This window comes from Aquarana catesbeiana, linkage group LG02, assembly GCF_042186555.1.
Source record: "Aquarana catesbeiana isolate 2022-GZ linkage group LG02, ASM4218655v1, whole genome shotgun sequence".
Classification (NCBI taxonomy): Eukaryota; Metazoa; Chordata; class Amphibia; order Anura; family Ranidae; genus Aquarana; species Aquarana catesbeiana.
This window is the reverse complement of record NC_133325.1, coordinates 551,293,798-551,315,709: the sequence shown is the minus strand read 5'-3', so window position 1 is coordinate 551,315,709 and position 21,912 is coordinate 551,293,798. Positions and strand designations below refer to the sequence as shown.

The following is a 21,912-nucleotide window of genomic DNA, read 5'->3' as shown; positions in this document are numbered from 1 at the left end:
CAACTCTCAATCCTATGGAGGAGAAATTCACCAAAAAATGGAATGTACCAGCATTGATGCTGCGATTTCCAGTGTGAATAAAAGTCTAACTTGTCCAGTAGACCATGCACAAATGCTTAAGGATCCAACAGATAAAAGGTTGGAATTCCTGTTAAAATCCTTTTTCTTTGGCAGGTGCCGTTACTCAGCCTGCAGTCGCTGCAATAGGAATCTGTCAATCCCTAAAGGACCAATTTAGACAGGCCCTTAAAGAGTTCCTGTACTTGCGTTGTATTAGTACACATGCGTAGAATCCTGTGGTTAAAAAATTGGTCAGCCGAAGCACCATGCAAAAGCTCCTGACTGGTTTTCCTTTTCGTGGGGATCGGCTATTTGGGGATGATTTGGACAAATACATCCAAATGATTTCCAGTGGGAAAAGTACTCTTTTGCCAGTCAAAAAGAATAAACATCCTTCATTTAAGTGGACTCTAGGCAGTGGCGACGGCCTCCGCCGTCAGACTCTAGAGGAAGACCTCAAGGTCAGGCCCAGGCACAAAAGAAGTCCTGGGGCCGGAATCCTGCAAAACAGAATTCTAAAGCCTCATTATGAAGGCCCCCCCCCCTCCCCTCTCGCCAGGGTGGGGGAAAGACTTCTGCAGTTCTCAGAAGTCTGGCAAGAGGAAATTCAGGACAGATGGGTCATCTCCACGGTAACTCTAGGGTACAAGCTGGAATTTCAGGACTTTCCACCGTCTCGTTTTCTGAGGTGAAACGTTCCCAAAGATCCAGGGAAAAGGCAATCTCTGTTTCGGGCATTAGAACGATTACTGGCTCAGGGGGTGATCATGCAAATCCCCACAGAAGAGCAAGGTTTGGGGTTCTATTCAAACCTCTTTACAGTACCAAAACTGAATGTAGATGTCCGACCCATTCTAGATCTAAAAAATCTAAATCCGTTACTGAAGATCCCCTCCTTTCGCATGGAGTCAATCAGGTCATTGGTTTCTATCCTACAAGGAGGAGAACTTCTGGCATCTATCGACATCAGGGATGCATACCTGCATGTCCCTATATTTCCCCTCACCAAAGGTTCTGGGATTTTGAAGTAGAACAACAGCTTTTTCAGTTTGTAGCCTTGCCCTTCGGGCTAGCTACAGCACCCCAGGTGTTCACAAAAGTGCTGACCCCACCTCTAGCCAGGTTAAGGGTACAGGGCATAAGTCTTGGCGTACCTAGACGATCTATTGCTAATAGACCAGTCGGTGGCTCGTTTGGAGCAAAGTGTATGCATTACAACCAGTTACCTGGAAAGTTTAGGCTGGATTCTTAACCTAGAGAAGTCTTCTTTAAAACCTCTAAAAAGGCTGGAGTACTTGGGACTGATCATAGATATAGCCCAGAAAAGGGTGTTCTTGCCTCAGGCAAAGATCAATTGCATAAGAGAGCTGGTGCGGATGGTCAGGTCGAAAGGAGATCCCTCCATTCGCCTTTGCATAAGGTTGTTGGGAAAGATGGTGGCTGCATTAGAAGCGGTTCCCTATGCCCAGTTCCATTCGAGACTGTTGCAAAACAGAATCCTGTCTGCTTGGAACAAAACGATTCAAGCTTTAGACTTGCTAATGCGGTTGTCCCCAAAGGTGTTCCAGAGCCCCAGTTGGTGCCCGGTATCCAGGAATCTGCAGAAGGAAAAAACCTTCATACCAGTTACCTGGAAAGTGGTAACGACAGATACCAACCTTTCCAGTACTGCTCCCCAACCTGAAAAGACAACTGTCCATGGATAGAGGTCCAGAACCGAAAAAGCCTTGCCCATCAACATCCTAGAGATTTGGGCAGTGCGTCTGGCTATGAAGCCCTGAACCTTCAGGTTATGGGATTGTCCTGTCAGGATCCAATCCGACAATGCCACAGCTGTGGCCTATATCAATTGCCAAGGGGGCAGTAGCGGCCACGCCGCTCATATATTGTGGTGGACCATATTCTAGCTTGGGTGGAAAAGGATGTTCCTTGCCTATTGGCAGTCTTTATTCCAGGAATAGAGAATTGGCAGGCGGACTACGTGAGTCATCAGCAGTTGTTCCCGGGGAAGTGGTCCCTTCACCCCAAAATCTTTCTGGCTATATGCCAAGGATGGGGGATCCCGGACGTAGATCTTTTGGCGTCCAGGTTCAACATGTAGTTGGTCAGCTTTATGTCAAGGACAAGGGATCCACTCACATGCAAGACTGATGCGTGGTGACCCCATGGGGTCAGTTTTCACTGAGTTAGGCTTTATTCTCTATTCAGTTGCTGCCACAGCTTCTTTGCAGGATCAAGCTTGAAAGAAAGCTGGTAATTATTGTAGCCCCATCATAGCCCAGAAAGTCCTGGTATGCAGAAATCGCAAAGGTGGCGGTGGAGGATCCATGGTCCCTTCTACCAGTTTGATGATTTGGCTATTGAAGCCCACATTCTGAAGAGACGTAGTCTCTCCGGGTCAGTGATTTTTACCTTCATTAATGAAGCCGACTTGCAGAGTTTTTTTATTATAGACTCTGGAGGGCTTATGTTTCCTGGTGTGAATCCAAGGGTTGCCACCCTCAGAAATATAACATGGGTAGAATTCTTGTTTTCTCTACAAGTACAAAAGAAGCTGGCCTTGAGTACTATTAAGGGCCAAGTCTCCGCTTTATCGGTCTTATTTCAAAGACCGCTTGCTTCGCATTCTTTGGTCCGGGGTTTTTATACAAGGGGTAATGCGGCTTATTCCGCCAGTTAGACCACCCTTGAACCCTTGGGACTTGAATTTAGTTTTTTGTCGGTACTGCAAAAACAGCCCTTTGAACCGTTACAGCATACTCCCTTGGTCCTTCTAACAAGGGAAATAGTGTTTCGGGTTGCTATACCCTCTGCAAAAGGGTATCGGAGTTGGTCGCTCTTTCCTGTAAAGAAGCCATAGTTAATTATTAAGGTGGTTTTAGGTTTTCACCTAAACCAAGCCATTGTCCTACCGTCATTTTTTTTTTTTCCAAAACCAGGGTCTAGGGTAGAGAACTCGCTACATTGTCTTAAGGTAGTGAGAGCGGTCAAGGTCTATTTAAAGACTGCTCAGGTCTGAAAGACTGATGTTTTATTATGCTGCCAGAGGGTCCTAGGAAGGGATAGGCAGCGTCGAAATCCACTATTGCTAAGTGGATTTGGCACATTATAATTCAGGCCTAATGGTTAAAAGGTAAGATTTCACCTTTTCATGTTAAAGCGCACTCTACTAGAGCGGTTAGTGCTTCTGGGGCAGTGCATCACAAGCCTCCATGGCTCAGATCTGCAAGGCTGCAACTTGGTCTGCAGTCCATACATTCACCAGATTCTATCAAGTGGATGTAAAAAAGGGGCATGAGGATATCGCCTTTTGGCGTAGTGTGCTGCAGGCAGCAGTATAAGTTCTCAAGTCTGTTGGCACCCTACGGGTTGTGTTTCCCTCCCCTCAAATAGCATTGCTATGGGACATCCCACATAGTAATCCCTATGGTGCTCTGTGTCCTGTGATGTACGATAAAGAAAATAGGATTTTTATAACAGCTTGCCTGTAAAATCCTTTTCTTGGAGTACATCACGGGACACAGAGGTCCCGCCCCTCTTCTTCTGGGGTATATGTATATTGCTTTGCTACAACTGAGGTGTTCCCGGTATGGGAGGGGTTATATAGGGAGGCAACTTCCTGTTTAGGGTGTGCCAGTGTCCATCACCTGAAGTCGGCCTATAACCCACATAGTAATTACTATGGTGCTCTGTGTCCCGTGATGTACTCCAAAAAAAGGATTTTACAGGTAAGCTGTTACAAAAATCCTATTTTTTTTTTTGCCAGCTCCCCCTCAAACTATCTTTCCCTCTCTCCTCCAACCTAAGCCACACCCTTACCCCCCCCCCCCCCATTCACATTGTGGATCACATACATTTCTCACCCTATAATATTCCTTGTTTCTTGGAGGACAGGTTTACATCACGAAACATTAGGTGATAAAACAGAGATCTACATGATCCATCATTTTTTTTTTTTTTTTTTTTTTTTTTTTTTTTTTTTACCTGGACGGATATAATGTCTCACCGTTTTTTTATTACCTTTTATTCCATGTGATTATTTTAGATCCCTGTACTTGATAACCTATTTGTCTTCACAAATACAAGTATTAAAAAAGAGAGGACAAACACTGTGATGTGCTAGCAAAAGTCCTTTTTTCACTTTCCCTTGCACACAACTGGGTATTCAAGTGAACATCGTTTTTACCTTTTAGTTACTATCGTTCACGTTACAAAGGAAACCTGCACATACACTATATTACCAAAAGTATTGTGATTTACGTGCACATGAACTTTAATGGCATCCCAGTCTTAGACCATAGGGTTCAATATTGATTTGGCCCACCCTTTGCAGCTATAACAGCTTCAACTCATCTGGGAAGGCTGTCAACAAGGTTTAGGAATGTGTCTGTGGGAATGTTTGACCATCCTTCCAGAAGTGCATTTGGTACTGATGTTGGACGAGAAGGCCTGGCTCGCAGTCTCCGCTCTAATTCATCCCAAAGGTGTTCTATCGGGTTGAGTTCAGGAATCTGTGCAGGCCAGTCAAGTTTCTCCACCCCAAATTCGCTCATCCACACTGTTGCCAAAAGTTTTGGACCACCCCTCCAAATCATTTGGTGGAGGAGGGATTATGGTGTGGGGGTGTATTTCAGGGGTTGTGCTTGGCCCCTTAGTTCCAGTGAAGGGAATTCTTAAGGTGTCAGCATACCAAGACATTTTGAACAATTTCATGCTCCCAACTTTGTGGGAACAGTTTGGGATGACCCCTTCTTGTTCCAACAAGCAAGGTCCATAAAGAAATGGATGAGCGAGTTTTTGGTGGAACTTGACTGGCCTGCAGAGTCCTGACCTCAACCCGGTAGAACACCTTTTGGATGAATTAGAGAGGAGACTGTGAGCCAGGCCTTCTCGTCCACATCAGTGCCTGACTTCACAAATGTACTTCTGGAAGAATGGTCAAACCTTCCCATAGACACACTCCTAAACCTTGTGGACAGCCTTCCCAAATAAGTTGAAGCTGTTATAGCTGCAAAGGGTGGGCCAACGCTATATTGAACCCTACGGACTAAGACTGGAATGCCATCAAAGTTCATGTGTGTGTAAAGGCAGGTGTCCCAATACTTTTGGTAAATATAGTGTATAAAAGTGAACATTCCCTTGCTAAGGGAACAGTAAATGATCACCATTATACCCAAGCAGATATCTGATGTTAGTTGATATCTTAATTGTATAGTACGGGACACAAGACTTTTAGTCATAGACCATGGGTTATATTCCGTTCCCTTCAGGTGGCTGGACACTGGCAAAAGCTTTGCTGGAAACGTTCCAAGTGCACTTTCGAATAACACCACCCAGTCCAGTGTTTCTTAGGTGATTGACATCCTCTCCTATGGAGAATTTTCTTTATTCATTTTTTTTTTTCACTACTTCAGCTGACACTTTTGTTAAGATCCAGCTGCCTATTGCCTTAGGGCTCGCTAGCAGTTTCCTGATCCGTTACCCTTGGTACATATATTTGGAACCATACCCAGATTAGCAGCAGAGCCAGTCTGTAATTTTTTCTTCAGGCACTGGATCGTGCATTAGGTGCTTACCTTGGCATGTGATGAAACCCAAATGATCTCCAGGATAGAGATCGCCTTGATGCCCCCATATAATTAGAGGAAGTGCAGGCTGCCATGATGTCCTTTCCCTCTGCCAAAACCAGCTGAGTGGTAAGGACTGGTATGTTGAAGAAATTTCCCCACTCTTTTGGGATCTCTATGCCCAATGTCATAAGCGAGGGACCCATCGTGACACCATGTATGGCTCCCATGTGGTCCTCATACAGAAACATAGACGGAGTAAAGACCACTTATGTTGTGGCTCCTACCGCCCAACCTCACTACTAAATATGGACTTCAAAATTCTATCAAAGATCTGAGCTACTCGCCTGTCCCAAAATGTAGACCTGCTTTTTGATACTGATCATGCCAGTTTGTTCCTCCAAACTCTATGGACATTAATATCTTTTCAGCAATATTCAAGCCTCTTATTCCAATATGGATAGGCGGTTGGCAGTGACCCTCGATATCAAAGGATTTCGATTCGGTAGATTGGGCCTACAAGCGTGCGGTACTGAACATTTGGGATTTGGTCCCTCTTTCCTGAAGCAGGTGGACCTCCTATATAGACCCGCGAAGCATTGATCAAGTTGGGAAATGTGGTAACAGCCCCCAGTATGGTGTAATGGGGTACACGACAGGGCTGTCCCTTGTCTCCCACAATTTTTGCCTTGATGATTAGATCCTTTAACTGTGGCTTTCCAAACTAACCCTTCAGTGAGAGGACTTAAACTTCATAATCTTGAGGAAAAAGGAAAAAGTGGCATTATACGCCGATGACATGCTCCTTTTGCATAATGCCTTGACAATATTGGATACTTTGTGCCAGCTTCTCAAGGCTGAAAGTCAACTAAAAGACTTTCCTCCAATTGATCCAATACTACGGGTCGATTGTGATGTTGCCCTACCTCTCCAACGGGTGACCCTAATTAAGTACTTGGGGGTGCAGTTAATGATCAGGCCGAATTTATCCTAATTAATTTTACCCCCCCCCCTTTTTTTTGATGATGGCAAAATCCAGATTTGAGTCTTGAAAGTCACTGCCCCTCTCACTTATGGGCAAGATTATGCTACTCAAGATGAAATTGCTCCATGTCTTTTTGTACATTCTTAGAAATGCACTTGTTTCGATCCTCCAGTGTCTATTCAGACAATGGATGCAAACATCTCCTTTCTGTGGAATAATAAACTCTTTAGACTTGCAACAAAAGCATCTGGTAGCTACCGGGGGGGGGGCTAATCCTCCCCAAATTCTTTTAATATTTCCTAGCCAGGCAGCTTGTACATGCTCACAACTTTCTGTCACTGGATAAAGGGAAAGCCTCAATGGTGGGGGAGGCTACGGTGCTTGGTCCTGCGAGGCACTGCAATCGCTCCAATCACTCCTTTTTGTACTGGTTGCCGAGCCCCATACCCTCTTACTCAAACCATGAGGGCTATGGTTAGGGCATGGAAAAGAGCTAGCGTGGTTCATCCTGAGATTTCCTGCTCATGGTCTCCTCACCTTCCGCTGTGGAACAACCCAAATCTTCCTCAGTTATTTCTGGTCTTGGAGCCAGTCATTTGGGTGCTTAGGGGCATCAAAAAGCTGGGTGATATAATAATTAATGGACGTCTTCCATCATTTTGCAGTATTACAAGCAGGGTGGATTTGATTTAAATTACCGTATTTATCAGCTTATAACATGCACCTTCAATTTAAGAGGGAAGTTTCAGGGAAAAAAACTTTTTTTTTTTTTTTCTTTTTTAAATAAACCACTTTGTAGCAAAATAATGGTCAGTGCCCAGCAATGCAGCCTGATCTGTGGCCATCTGTGGCCATCTGCAGCCTCAACGCAGCCTGATCTGTGGCCATCTGCAGCCTCAATTCAGCCTGATCTGTGGCCATCTGCAGCCTCAATTCAGCCTGATCTGTGCCCATCAGCAGCCTCAATTCAGCCTGATCTGGGCCCATCAGCAGCCTCAATTCAGCCTGATCTGTGGCCATCTGCAGCCTCAATGCAGCCTGATCTGTGGCCATCTGCAGCCTCAATGCAGCCTGATCTGTGGCCATCTGCAGCCTCAATGCAGCCTGATCTGTGGCCATCTGCAGCCTCAATGCAGCCTGATCTGTGGCCATCTGCAGCCTCAATGCAGCCTGATCTGTGGCCATCTGCAGCCTCAATGCAGCCTGATCTGTGGCCATCTGCAGCCTCAATGCAGCCTGATCTGTGGCCATCTGCAGCCTCAATGCAGCCTGATCTGTGGCCATCTGCAGCCTCAATGCAGCCTGATCTGTGGCCATCTGCAGCCTCAATGCAGCCTGATCTGTGGCCATCTGCAGCCTCAATGCAGCCTGATCTGTGGCCATCTGCAGCCTCAATGCAGCCTGATCTGTGGCCATCTGCAGCCTCAATGCAGCCTGATCTGTGGCCATCGGCAGCCTCAATGCAGCCTGATCTGTGGCCATCGGCAGCCTCAATGCAGCCTGATCTGTGGCCATCTGCAGCCTCAATGCAGCCTGATCTGTGGCCATCTGCAGCCTCAATGCAGCCTGATCTGTGGCCATCTGCAGCCTCAATGCAGCCTGATCTGTGGCCATCTGCAGCCTCAATGCAGCCTGATCTGTGGCCATCTGCAGCCTCAATGCAGCCTGATCTGTGGCCATCTGCAGCCTCAATGCAGCCTGATCTGTGGCCATCTGCAGCCTCAATGCAGCCTGATCTGTGGCCATCTGCAGCCTCAATGCAGCCTGATCTGTGGCCATCGGCAGCCTCAATGCAGCCTGATCTGTGGCCATCTGCAGCCTCAATGCAGCCTGATCTGTGGCCATCTGCAGCCTCAATGCTGCCTGATCTGTGGCCATCTGCAGCCTCAATGCTGCCTGATCTGTGGCCATCTGCAGCCATAATGTAGCCTGATCTGTGCCCATCTGCAGCCTGATCTGTGCCCATCTGCAGCCTGATCTGTGCCCATCTGCAGCCTCAATGGAGCCTGATCTGTGCCCATCTGCAGCCTGATCTGTGCCCATCTGCAGCCTCAATGAAGCCTGATCTGTGCCCATCTGCAGCCTGATCTGTGGCCATCTGCAGCCTCGATGCAGCCTGATCTGTGGCCATCTGCAGCCTCGATGCAGCCTGATCTGTGGCCATCTGCAGCCTCGATGCAGCCTGATCTGTGGCCATCTGCAGCCTCGATGCAGCCTGATCTGTGGCCATCTGCAGCCTCGATGCAGCCTGATCTGTGGCCATCTGCAGCCTCGATGCAGCCTGATCTGTGGCCATCTGCAGCCTCGATGCAGCCTGATCTGTGGCCATCTGCAGCCTCGATGCAGCCTGATCTGTGGCCATCTGCAGCCTCGATGCAGCCTGATCTGTGGCCATCTGCAGCCTCGATGCAGCCTGATCTGTGGCCATCGGCAGCCTCGATGCAGCCTGATCTGTGGCCATCGGCAGCCTCAATGCAGCCTGATCTGTGGCCATCTGCAGCCTCAATGCAGCCTGATCTGTGGCCATCTGCAGCCTCAATGCTGCCTGATCTGTGGCCATCTGCAGCCATAATGTAGCCTGATCTGTGCCCATCTGCAGCCTGATCTGTGCCCATCTGCAGCCTCAATGGAGCCTGATCTGTGCCCATCTGCAGCCTGATCTGTGCCCATCTGCAGCCTGATCTGTGGCCATCTGCAGCCTCGATGCAGCCTGATCTGTGGCCATCTGCAGCCTCGATGCAGCCTGATCTGTGGCCATCTGCAGCCTCGATGCAGCCTGATCTGTGGCCATCTGCAGCCTCGATGCAGCCTGATCTGTGGCCATCTGCAGCCTCGATGCAGCCTGATCTGTGGCCATCTGCAGCCTCGATGCAGCCTGATCTGTGGCCATCTGCAGCCTCGATGCAGCCTGATCTGTGGCCATCTGCAGCCTCGATGCAGCCTGATCTGTGGCCATCTGCAGCCTCGATGCAGCCTGATCTGTGGCCATCTGCAGCCTCGATGCAGCCTGATCTGTGGCCATCTGCAGCCTCGATGCAGCCTGATCTGTGGCCATCTGCAGCCTCGATGCAGCCTGATCTGTGGCCATCTGCAGCCTCGATGCAGCCTGATCTGTGGCCATCTGCAGCCTCGATGCAGCCTGATATGCGCCCATCTCCCATCAATGCATCCTCACCATCTCTCATGCAGTAAAATCATGCAGGAAATCACCAAGCCGTTATCTCCTGCTTACTCGGTTCTCAGTCGGCAGTCACATTCACAGTCCCGCCTCCGCCATCGGCATTTGACCAGCTCCTGTGATTGACAGAACACTGGTCCAATGCCGGTGGCAGAGGCGGGACTGTGTGTGTGTGACATCCGAGCCGAGTGAGAGCCGATTATACAGGAGATGACGGCTCGTTGAATTCCGGCGGTGCTCGTTCCCCTCTGAGGTACACAATCGGCGTATAACACGCATCCATGATTTGCCCCCTATTTGCAGGGGAAAAGGTGCGTGTTATAGGCAGATGAATACGGTAAGTCGATTTTAAATCATGATTTAAATCCCTAGTAAAAAAAAGGCTTGATTTAAATCATCTCGATTTAAATCATAATTTTTAAAGTGCAACTGTCATCTCTGTCCCACAGCGGCTCCTCTGACCCGCTGTTGACTCACCGACAGTTCCATTCACTTTAATGGGATGGCTGGTGATGCGGCAGTGACACAACAAGGTGAGGGAATGTGGTGGCAGCAGGTGAGTGGATGCCCACTAACAGGCGCTGCCATGACTGATCTGAAATGACAGGTGCTCTTTAAATGTAAGGACTCATTCTTGCTGGTAGTTAGAATCTTTAATATTTGCAAACAAAATTAAGGTTTCCTATTTAGAATAATAAGCTGTCAAGTTAGTAAAACGGCGATATCCGAACCGATTCAGTCATACAGTTTTTAGTGTACATAGATTTGCAAAACAATGGGATAAAGGAATATTCCTGATCTTTGTTTTATCTCATGGTCACTGTGAAATTGTGTGAATGTTATCTCAGCTTGCAGAGCTTGGATTCATTGAACGAGTTTACCAAAAAGGTAAATGTTGCAGAATATGCAGCCTCATGCTACATAACTAAGCTCCATTTTATGCTGAATAAACTCCATTATTAATTTTGATATCTGCAATTACATCAGGCAAGCTTATCACAGTTTGGTTCAGTCACTATTGTTCTTCAAGCCACTGACCTGGAATCATTGCTCTGCACTGAATCCCTTCCTAAGCCCCACTTGACACTGTAAAGGGCCTGCAGCCACCTCTAATCCAGGCATTACGCAAATGTAGAGAGAAGTGGACGTTGGACATTCAAAATCTAGACAAGTCTTGGACGATGTTTGGGACTAACCCTTCCAATATCTTATTTTGAAGGATAGATTGATTTCACTTAAAATTGTTCACTGGTTTTACCTCACGCCAGATAGAGTGGGGAAAATTAATGACTCTGGAGTTATGTTGACAGTGTTCCAGCCCACAGGCAGACTTTCTCTATATTTTCTGTACCTGTCCAGTGATTGTTAATTACTGGTCACGGATTATACAATTCATCACAGCTGTAACAGCTATTCAGATACCTCAGGACTTGAAGGTCTGTCTGCTGAGCCTAGTGAAACCCTTGCTCCTAGAAAGGTCATGGGAATACTTTTAAAGCAGAGGTCCGTCCAACGCTGCAAAAATTAAAAGCCAGCAGCTGTACATACTGCACCTGCTGACTTTTAAAACTCGGACACTTACCTGTCCTGGGATCCAGCTATGTCAGCACTGCAGCTAATGTTTCCATGAGATGTTGGGTGTATGCCGCTTTCATTGTAAGGGAACCCAGCAGTGTAGCCTTCCGGCTTCACGCTGGGAACCCTACTGCGCATGCAGGATAATACAAAACAAATTCAACTGTAGTAAATCGCTATAATCACTGGAGGGACTAAAAAGAAACCACATTTATAACAACTTTATAAAAACTTGTAAAACTGTAAAAAAAACTGGTAAAATCTATACTATATATAGAGAGAAAGATTGCCATATCTCAATTATTAAAACAGTTTAAAAGGACAGGAAATAAAAAAAAAAATGTATGTGCATGTATATGTGTATATGTGTGTGTGTGTATGTGTATATGTGTATATGTGTATGTATGTATATATATATATATATATATATATATATATATATATATATATAAATAAAATATATTTTCGTACGAATTTCGCACCATTAAGTGGGCTGCAGCATCGGCCGATTTTCGTGCGGCAATCAAATTTGAGGAATCGGGCATGTTGGAAATTTTTTTAAAAACGAACGATTTTCTAATCAATGGTGTGAGAATTGTGCGAGAAATGTAATATAAAAAGAAAATTTACGAAGAGAAAAGAAGATTCTCGGCCACGAAAATTTTTTCTGTAGCAACATGAGGTGAAATTGAAGGCTTGGTTGGCCGAATTTCGAAAATCAATAGTGGCATCATCGGATCACAAAAAAAACAAACTTTCTGATTTTGAAAAGAAAATTTGTTTGCAATTCGACCATGTATGGCCTGCTTAAATAAATAATGTAGTTAGGGAGGAGAGGCGAGGGACATCAATATCACTCCTAATTGGGGTCTTTAAATAGTGGGGTATAAATGTCCTCCAGTGGGTTCCAAAATCTCATGGATCCAAGCACAAAGCCGTCACTAAGCATTATTCAAATTAGATTTTTATATATTTTTGCAAACAAGATCTATAGGCGTTATGGGATGACGGCGGGAGGTACATGTTGTTTGATGTGATAGTTTTACACATTTTAACATGGTTTCAATTGACAGTGTTTGACTTCTATATACCACTATCTACCTTTTAAAATCCCAAGTAGCTGAATTGTGTCGGTTTAACATAGAGACGAGGATACTCCCACACTAATGGGTTGATACCCTTTGTTTTTGTGGTAAATATCTAGGTTTGAATAAAATCCTTTGAAGCTTTCCTCCTGCGGGAAATAGGGTTGGCACCTCTTGTGCCTGAAGCTGACTGCCAGATTGGAGGTTAGGAATTGAGGAGGGGGCATGGATAGAAACAATTTTGTAGGCCCTGGAAATGAGATTGAACCCAAAGGTCTGGGACTTCTCTGATTCATACTGGCACAGTTGTCAACAGAGGTCCCCCCCTTACTCTGGAGCGTGAGGGTGCCCCCTCATTGTAAGAAAGGTTTCTGGGTTAGGTTTGCATGGTTTTGGGATGCAAGAGTTGTAAAAAAAAATATGCACCTGTTTTTGACTTCGAGGAGGATGCCTGGGTGGAATGAAAAGACCTCATTCTATGGAAGGAGGTAGTAGCCATACTAGTAGTAGGCTTAGGCTGTTCTTTTTATGGGGTAGAAGCAGTTTCCCTGCCATAACCTTATTGATAAATGTTTGGTGAATCCCTCTATAAATTAAAATGTAACACAAAAAGCAGTGCTGAGTGCATGAGCTGCAATTGTCTCAGAAGAACAGGGTTCTCAAAGACGGGATTGTGTTCTCTATTCATTTGTCCAGTACAGTTAGTGACTGACCAACAGACCTAGCCGCATTGGCCAATTGCAAGGCAGGGCCAGTAAAAAGGTTGCTTTCAAACGAATTCTAAGCCTACATGAACAAAATCCTTATACCTTTTTAAAAGGAACAGTGAGAAGCTTGCTGAACAGAAATGGCAGATCCACTACTGGAACTGACCATTTTTTCATAAACTTTCCATAGGATATAACTCTGCAAAGGGTTTTGGAGAATCGCTCCACTACCTGTATGTGGTCTGTGCAGTTAGCATCTACCTAGCTGCAACATCTTCCCTTAGAAAAAGAAAGAACTTCTGGCCACAGAGAATATATGGTCAAAACCAATATAAATCCTATGACCCGGATAATAATAATTTATCCTATAATAAGTCCATAAATCTCTCTGATTCGTGGTGGAAGAAATTAGAGGGGGCACAAGACTACCTGTGGCTGCAGGCCTGTGGTAGGAGCCGGTTGTTTCTAGTGCATAGTCTTACTCTTGACTGGTCCTCCCATGCTTCCGCTGATGTCCCTTCCGCCGTGCGTTCCACGCTGGTTGCCGTGGTCTTCCGGGGCTCCTCCAGGCTCTTGAGCCCGCCATCACCATCCCCGGAAGCCAGAACCGATGCTGGAGAGACTAACAGCTATAATCCTTGTATCAGATGAGCATAGCTTTTTATTTTCTCTGTGAGTGTTTGTTTTTAATCCCTTACTAATAAACCTTTTACTGGGATACTACACTTAGCTAGCGCTTCATTCCCTTTTCTCTCTCCCATATTTTTCGAGAAAAATAGAGTTTCTCTTTGTTCTTCCTGAAGGTCCTAGGAAGGGACATCCTGCTTCCTCTTCCACCATTGCTAGGTGAGTCCAGCTGCTCATTTCCAGAGCTTATGCCCTCAAGGAAAGGATTACTCCTTTCTCTATGGCCCATTCCACCAGATCTGTCTGTTTCTTCAACTTGTTGGCATCAAGCATCCATTTATCAGGTTTGCAAGGCCGCCACCTAGTCCTCTGTTATTACCTTCTCAAAGTTTTACCAGGTGGATCTCAAGACCTCTGCTGATGGAAGCTTTAGCTTTAGGTGCTTCAAGTGGTCATTGGAATGTTTCAGGCCTGTTGACCCTTATTTTCTGTGGGCCTGTCTGCTGCTGGTTGCTTTGTTGTTGCCAAGTTGTGTCTCCCTCCACTGTGTGCATCATATGAAACACAGCCCCATAACCTAGGCACTTCCCTTCTCCTACCCTCTCCCTTCTCCAAGCTAGCAGACTGACTGGAGACAGCACTGTCCACTGTTAAATCTTTCCTGTGAAGACCAGAAGTTCAGGGGAGTGGCACTGAGAGAGCAGGAGCCAGCAACATTGAGTGTTGTAAATTGCAAGTGCTGGGTAAGAATGTCTATAGTGTACTGGGGAATATTTGTTTTATTGTGCTGTGAGGGTTTAATACAACTTTTTTTATTTATTTATTTTTGAAAGGTGAACTTTTTAGTTCAATACGTTTTCTATTCAATTTTCAGAATTAGGTCTGACAAACCTAACGATACAGAATAGAAGGGATCAATATGCTCATGTAAACAAATGTATAGAAAAGTGGCACAACGCATTACACAATCAATACTAGTTTCGGTATCGGTGGCGATACCGATTATTTGCCCAACTTGTACTCAGGCAAATGCTCTATCCGATACCTGGACAGTCAGGGGTGATCGGTGCGGCGGTGGGGGGAGTTACAAGCACCGATCCCCCCTGTATAGATCTCAATAACGTAGCTGACAGCCGCTTTTCTTCCTCTCCCCTCTGCGGCTTTCAGCTGCTTTATTGAAATCTGTACAGAGGTGATCGGTGCTTGTAACTCCCTCCACCGCCGCCGCACTGATCACCCCCTGACTGTCCCTGTATACTCCTCCAGTCCCCCTCTGTATCCTTCTCCAGGCTCCTCCGGTCCCCCCTAGTGTCCTCCGCTCCGGTTCCCCCTCTCCGTGTCCTCTGTTCTGGTCCCCCCTCAGTGTACTCCGCTCCGGCCCCCCCTCTGTGTCCTCCCCTCCAGTCCCCCCTCGGTGTACTCCACTCCAGTGCCCCCTCCGTGTCCTTCGCTCCGGTCGCCTTTCGGTGTACTCCGCTCCTGTCCCCCTTGTGTCAATCTTTCAGGATGGAGAGCGGAGGAAGGAGCTAGCAAAGCTGTCGGCTCCTTCCTATTCCAAATGAACAAAGTCAGTGATCACTGACTCTGTCCATTCATAACTGAGCATCGTTAACTGTGTTTACGATACTTCAGTTTATGTGTGGAGAGAAGCCGCTGTCTCCTGTATATCTCCAGTGCAGCTGAGGCTGCTGAGAAAGGGACATGGGAATCTCTGTCCCCAGTCACTTCCTGCGTTTCACAAAGGAGATGTCGGGGGTCTGTTAAGAGCCCCCCCCACAGGGCTGATAAAAAAAAAATAAAATAAAGAATTGTAATATATAAATATTTAAAAGGTTAAATTGTAACAATAATTAAAAAATAAAATAAAAAAACACTGACACTGTGCACTCCCCCCCCCCCCCCAACAAAGAAAAAGCATTGTAAAAAAAAATTGTAAAAAATAAAATTGTAAAGAAATTGTAAAAAATAAAATTGTAAAAAAATAAAAAACTGCTGACACAGTCCACGCATCATCAGTAATGCATATTAGTGCCACTATCACGTGACATTAAAAAAAAGTATCGGTAATCGCTATCGACGAGTACTTGAAAAAAAGTATCGGTACTTGTACTCGGTCTTAAAGTGGTATCGGTGCAACCTTAATCAATACAGAAGTGGACCAGGGTGTCAAAATGAGATAACATAAAGGAGATATATATATATATATATATATATTTACAATTTAGTTAGCAAAGCACAATACAGAGGCCTTACAAAAGAATAATGTTTGGGTAGGATATGAGCCCTGTGTTCTGGGGGGTGAAGAAAGCAGTATTTTATGCAACCTAACACAGGAGGAAAAAGGTTCAGATTACAGCTCCAGCCCAGTACAAGAAGCTCTGACCTCCAACCTTTCAGGGGAAAGAAAAAAAGGGGTGGGGAAAATAGTAGTTCTCAATACCAAGGCACCTCTGGGTTCCACCCTCTTATAAAAGCATTGACTCTGAGTCGAAAGAGGGCAGCATATAGGATTCAGTCAATGGTTCCTGTGTTTTCACTGTCATTTTTTCAAAGATCATTATCTGAGAGACTTGGTGTTTGACTTCAGTGAAGGGAACAGTCAGGGTCTTCCAAGCTCTAGCCATTACCTGATTTGCTGCCGTGAGAATGAGCACGGTTTAATACTACTAAATAATTAGCAGGCCTTCTCATTTTGGTACCCCCACATAAATATGAAATATTTATATAGTATGTAGTGTTTCATATTTACCTGGTTGCAAAAATACTTTTTAAAATATTTTTTTACTCAACATAAATTGATATGTAAACTAAAACTTTGCCCTCTTTTGATGATTTTTCGTTTATTATATTTTTAACTGAAGCTTTAGGATACACAGGTTTTCCCAATGGGTTTCAACATTTTCCTCGAGATGGACCATCTTACCCATCTGTACGCCACCCATCAATGGGGAATCTCAGACACCCTTCGGTTGGAGAAGATTCTACACATGGCTTGATTACACCAGATGACCAGGTACCATTTACTTTTTTATACTTGTGTTTCAAGCCTGTACTCAGAACTAAACATGCTGAAAGGAGAAAAGAAATCTGCACAAATTAAACAGAACTAAAGTTGACATGGTTGGTGGGCTTTTGCCATAATATGCAAGTATGCACAGCATATTGTAAAACAAATAAGCGTGCAACCTATTTAAATATAACAGTGCTAAAGCGCTAAGCAATAAGAAATTTCCACATTTAAAAGTGTCATTGAAATCTCATAGTAAAAAAAGTGTTCAAAAAAGTGCTCTTTGTGTGAGTTCATACACATCTGTGCTTAAAACGGTGCTCTCTCCAACACAAAGGGAATCATGCGCCTCTTACCAGAAGTAGTGGATCCTAGATGATAGGGATCTCACACGCTTGCTATGATTTAAACCAGCTGCGATGTTCCACTCCTGAGACTTCGGTAAGAAAGCTCCCTCCTGGTAGGATATTAACTTCGCCTGTATACGAAAATATTGCATTTATACCCTGTTCCACTGATCATCCTGCTGTTAGTGCTCTCTGGCACAAAAGGTATCAAGAAGAGAGAAACTTCATGGTGTAGTATGAAAAAATGGGCATTTAGTAAAAGAAACTGGTTGCACTTACAAGAATTTAGATGTAAGAAGGCAAAAAAACAGGTACAGCCGTGGACCTCGTCACAGTGATGTCACAGAACACTGCTCCACCCGATGCATTTCCCCATGTGACTGGGAACGGAGACTTTTTTTTTTTTTGGACACTTTTTTTACTATGAGATTTCAATTACACTTTTAAGTGTAGACTTTTCTTATTTCTGAGCTCTTTAGCGCTTTATTTAAATAGGTTGCACTCTTATTCTTTTTACATATATTTAAGTTGAGTGTTTTAGACTTTTTTTTTTTTAAGTTGCAGCACCTTCATATGCACATTCAAATTGGTTGTTTTTTGGGTAAGCGCGAGATATCTACTTTATACATGCACAGCATATTATCATGTTATGACACTGTAAGGCATACTGAATACAGGTATCCAGTGGCAGCAGGGATGACCAGTTCAGTGAAGTTTTAATTAGGAAACTGGAATCAGACCGGGTATGATTAAAATAAAGTTTATTAATGCAAACAACATCTACCAAACACCAACAAACCAGAAGAAAAGCAAAAGTGAAAAATAAACGTGACCATGAAACAAAACCAAACCAAAAACCTAACTATAATGCACTATATACAAATTAACTGGGCATGCCTGGGACTAGGACCAAGGGGAGTAGAGATGGAGTAACCAGGAACTAGGTACAGGATATGGCAGGGATCAGGATAATCCGCCGAAAGCACTGATGCAAATCAAGGGAGGGGTTATATACCTTTCCAGCAGCTAGCATCAGGTGGAGCCTAATTACTGGGATCTGCTGGGAGACCGCCCACTGGTGGTCACCGGAACTGCTCCCTTCAGCTTTGGGAACCACAGTGGCACCTGCAGGTCATGATGGGCATACTTGCCTTCTAAAAAGGGTCCCCTCCCCTACAATGCAACATCTGCCATGCTTCTGTTTCGAAAATGTGAAAGTGAAACAGAACATATTCATGCTGAGATGCTTTTCATTGTACTAAACAGCTTCTCAAAAGCTGACCCACACAAACCATGAAGATGTTCTATAAGTGAGCATTATTCCAGTTGCTGGAGCCTTCCTGTGAATTCCACAGTTGTCATCATAAATCATGTCTGTTTGTAAAACTGCTCTGGGCAATTACTCCCAACATTTTCCCCATGCTTAATGGAGTGGACTATTTGGAGCTACACTATATTGTCAAAAGTATTGGGATGCCTGCCTCGTACATGAAGTTTAATGGCACCCCAGTCTAATGCCCCGTACACATGGTCGGACATTGTTCGGACATTCCGACAACAAAATCCTAGGATTTTTTCCGACAGATGTTGGCTCAAACTCGTCTTGCATACACACGGTCACACAAAGTTGTCGGACAATCCGATCATTCTGAACGCGGTGACGTAAAACACGTACGTCGGGACTATAAACGGGGCAGTAGCCAATAGCTTTCATCTCTTTATTTATTCTGAGCATGCGTGGTACTTTGTGCGTCGGATTTGTGTACACACGATCGGAAATTCCGACAACGGATTTTGTTGTCGGAAAATTTTATAGCTCGCTCTCAAACTTTGTGTCGGAAAATCAGATGGAAAATGTGTGATTGAGCCTACACACGGTCGGAATTTCCGGCAACAAGGTCCTATCACACATTTTCCGTCGGAAAATCCTACCGTGTGTACGGGGCATTAGTCTGTAGGGTTCTATATTGCATTGGCCCACCCTTTGCAGTTCTGACAGCATCAACTCTTCTGGGTAGGCTGTCCACAAGGTTTAGGAGTGTGTCTATGGAAATGTTTGACCATTCTTTCAGAAGCGCATTTGTGAGGTCAGGCACTGATGCTGGATGAGAAGGCCTGGCTCGCAGCCAACTCAAAATTGAACCTTACAGACTAATGCCCCGTACACACGGTCGGACTTTGTTCGGACATTCCGACAACAAAATCCTAGGATTTTTTCCGACGGATGTTGGCTCAAACTTGTCTTGCATACACACGGTCACACAAAGTTGTCGGAAAATCCGATCGTTCTAAACGCGGTGACGTAAAACACGTACGTGGGGACTATAAACGGGGCAGTGGCCAATAGCTTTCATCTCTTTATTTATTCTGAGCATGCGTGGCACTTTGTCCATCGGATTTGTGTACACACGATCGGAATTTCCGACAACGGATTTTGTTGTCGGAAAATTTTATATCCTGCTCTCAAACTTTGTGTGTCGGAAAATCCGATGGAAAATGTGTGATGGAGCCCACACACGGTCAGAATTTCCGACAACAAGGTCCTATCACACATTTTCCATCGGAAAATCCGACCGTGTGTACGGGACATTAGACTGGGATGCCATTAACCACTTCCGGACCGCCGCATGACGATGTGCGTCCAAACTTTGAAGGGGGATACCGGGGTTATGGCAGCAGCTAGCTGCCATAACCCCGGTATCCCCGTTTTCATGCGGCGGCTGGCTTTCTAATAAAAGTGGACCCTGCGGCGGATTCACCACGAGATCACTTTTATCGGGTCCGTCTCACTCCTGTGCCTGGAGACGAGTGAGGCTAAGATGGCGCCCACTCGTCTCCATGACACTGCTAGGCGGAAGCGACGTCAAAACGCCTCTTAAAGACATATTTTTTCAATGTAATTTTTTAAAATTACTTAATTTTTTTTTTTTATTGCATTTTAGTGTAAATATGAGATCTGAGGTCTTTTTGACCCCAGATCTCATATTTAAGAGGTCCTGTCGTGCTTTTTTCTATTGCAAGGGATGTTTACATTCCTTGTAATAGGAATAAAAGTGACACAATTTTTTATTTTTTTTTTAAACCGTGTAAAAAAAAAAAAAAAAAAAAAAAAAAAATTCTAAAATAAATACTAAAAATGAAAAAAAAATTTTTTTACCCCCCCCCCCGTCCCGACGAGCGAACGTGCAGAAGCGAACGCATACGCAAGTAGCGCCCGCATATGAAAACGGTGGTCAAACCAAACATGTGAGGTATCGCCGCGACCGGTAGAGCGAGAGCAATAATTCTAGCCCTAGACCTACTCTGTAACGCAAAACATGCAACCTGTAAAATTTTTTAAACGTCACCTATAGAGATTTTTGAGGGTAAAAGTTTGAAGCCATTCCACGAGCGGGCGCAATTTTGAAGTGTGACATGTTGGATATCAGTTTACTTGGCGTAACATTATGTTTCACAATATAAAAAAAATTGGGCTAACTTTACTGTTGTCTTATTTTTTTTTTTCAAAAAAGTGAATTTTTTCCAAAAAGTGCGCTTATAAGACCGCTGCGCAAATACGGTGCAAACAAAAGTATTGCAACGACCGCCATTTTATTCTCTAGGGTGTTAGCAAAAAAAAAACATATACATATATATATATATATATGTATGTATGTATGTATGTATGTGTGTGTGTGTGTGTGTGTGTGTGTGTGTGTATATATATATATATATATATATATATATATATATATATATATATATATATGTGTATATAATGTTTGGGGGTTCTAAGTAATTTTCTAGCAAAAAAACCTGTTTTAAACATGTTAACACCTAAAATCCAAAACGAGGCTAGTCCTTAAGTGGTTAAAGTTCATGTGCATGTAAAGGCAGGCACCCCAATACTTTTGACAATATATTTGAGAAAAATGTATTCATAAGCACTTGCACCTTTTATAATTTTCATTTAATTTGCATGTCGTAGCTTTTGATTTTGAACTTTTGTACATGATATATTTAGTTAGAGTGAAGTGAGGCAAAACAAAAATGGATTATTTTTCTATAAAAATCTCTAATTCCCTGGTAAGTCTACAGAGGCTGCTTAAATTGAAAATTGACAGCGTGAATAGATGTCCATTAGGTGGCAGCTGCACCTTAGTCTTTCCAAAATTGGCAGTTTGGCATTGCATGCCATCTTGTGGTGTCTGCATTAAGGAAGAACTTTAAAGTGGTTGTAAAGCCTAAACATTTTTTGCCTAATGCATTCCCTGCATTAAGGTTAAAAATGTTTCAGTATGTGCATCATCCCCCTTAAACTTACCTGAGCCGATCTCCATCCAGCGATGTGCTTGTCTGTAGCTCTCTCCTTGTTCTAAGGCTTTGTTGAGAGCAGCGGGAGCCATTGGCGGGGTGGGGGTAATATGTATAGGAGAGGAATGCGGAGGGCCTGACAGCAGATGGCACGTTCAGGAGATGTGTACATAAAGTATGATGGTTGGCAGTATGTGCAAGGGAGGGGTGCATTTAACACATCTGCTGGCAACTGGCTGCTGAGGGGTTAATGCACATAACCTGGAGACATGCATGCTGAGGGGTTAACCCACGTGAGCAAGGTGCTGAAGGGTTAATATATTAGGTGGTGTTAGCTGCTGCTAGGCCAGAGATTACAGTGCCTTTTGTGAGCCAAAGCAGAAGTGCGTGTGGGGTGGGGGGGGGTGGTTATCCCACTGCATATGGCTGTTGCATCTTCGGGATCTAAAATGGCCCAGATACCGGCACATGCGAGTTAGCC

The 21,912-nt window shown here is 44.6% G+C and overlaps 1 protein-coding gene across 1 annotated transcript in view; it reads left to right on the top strand.

Annotated features, from left to right (window-relative positions):
- The window catches only part of FRS3 (fibroblast growth factor receptor substrate 3), an 88,261-nt gene that overhangs the window by 61,686 nt on the left and 4,663 nt on the right, over positions 1-21,912 (top strand). The window contains exon 6 of the mRNA XM_073615927.1: positions 16,646-16,797. Coding sequence (XP_073472028.1) covers positions 16,646-16,797 — 152 coding nt within the window. The remainder of the gene's footprint in view (positions 1-16,645; positions 16,798-21,912) is intronic.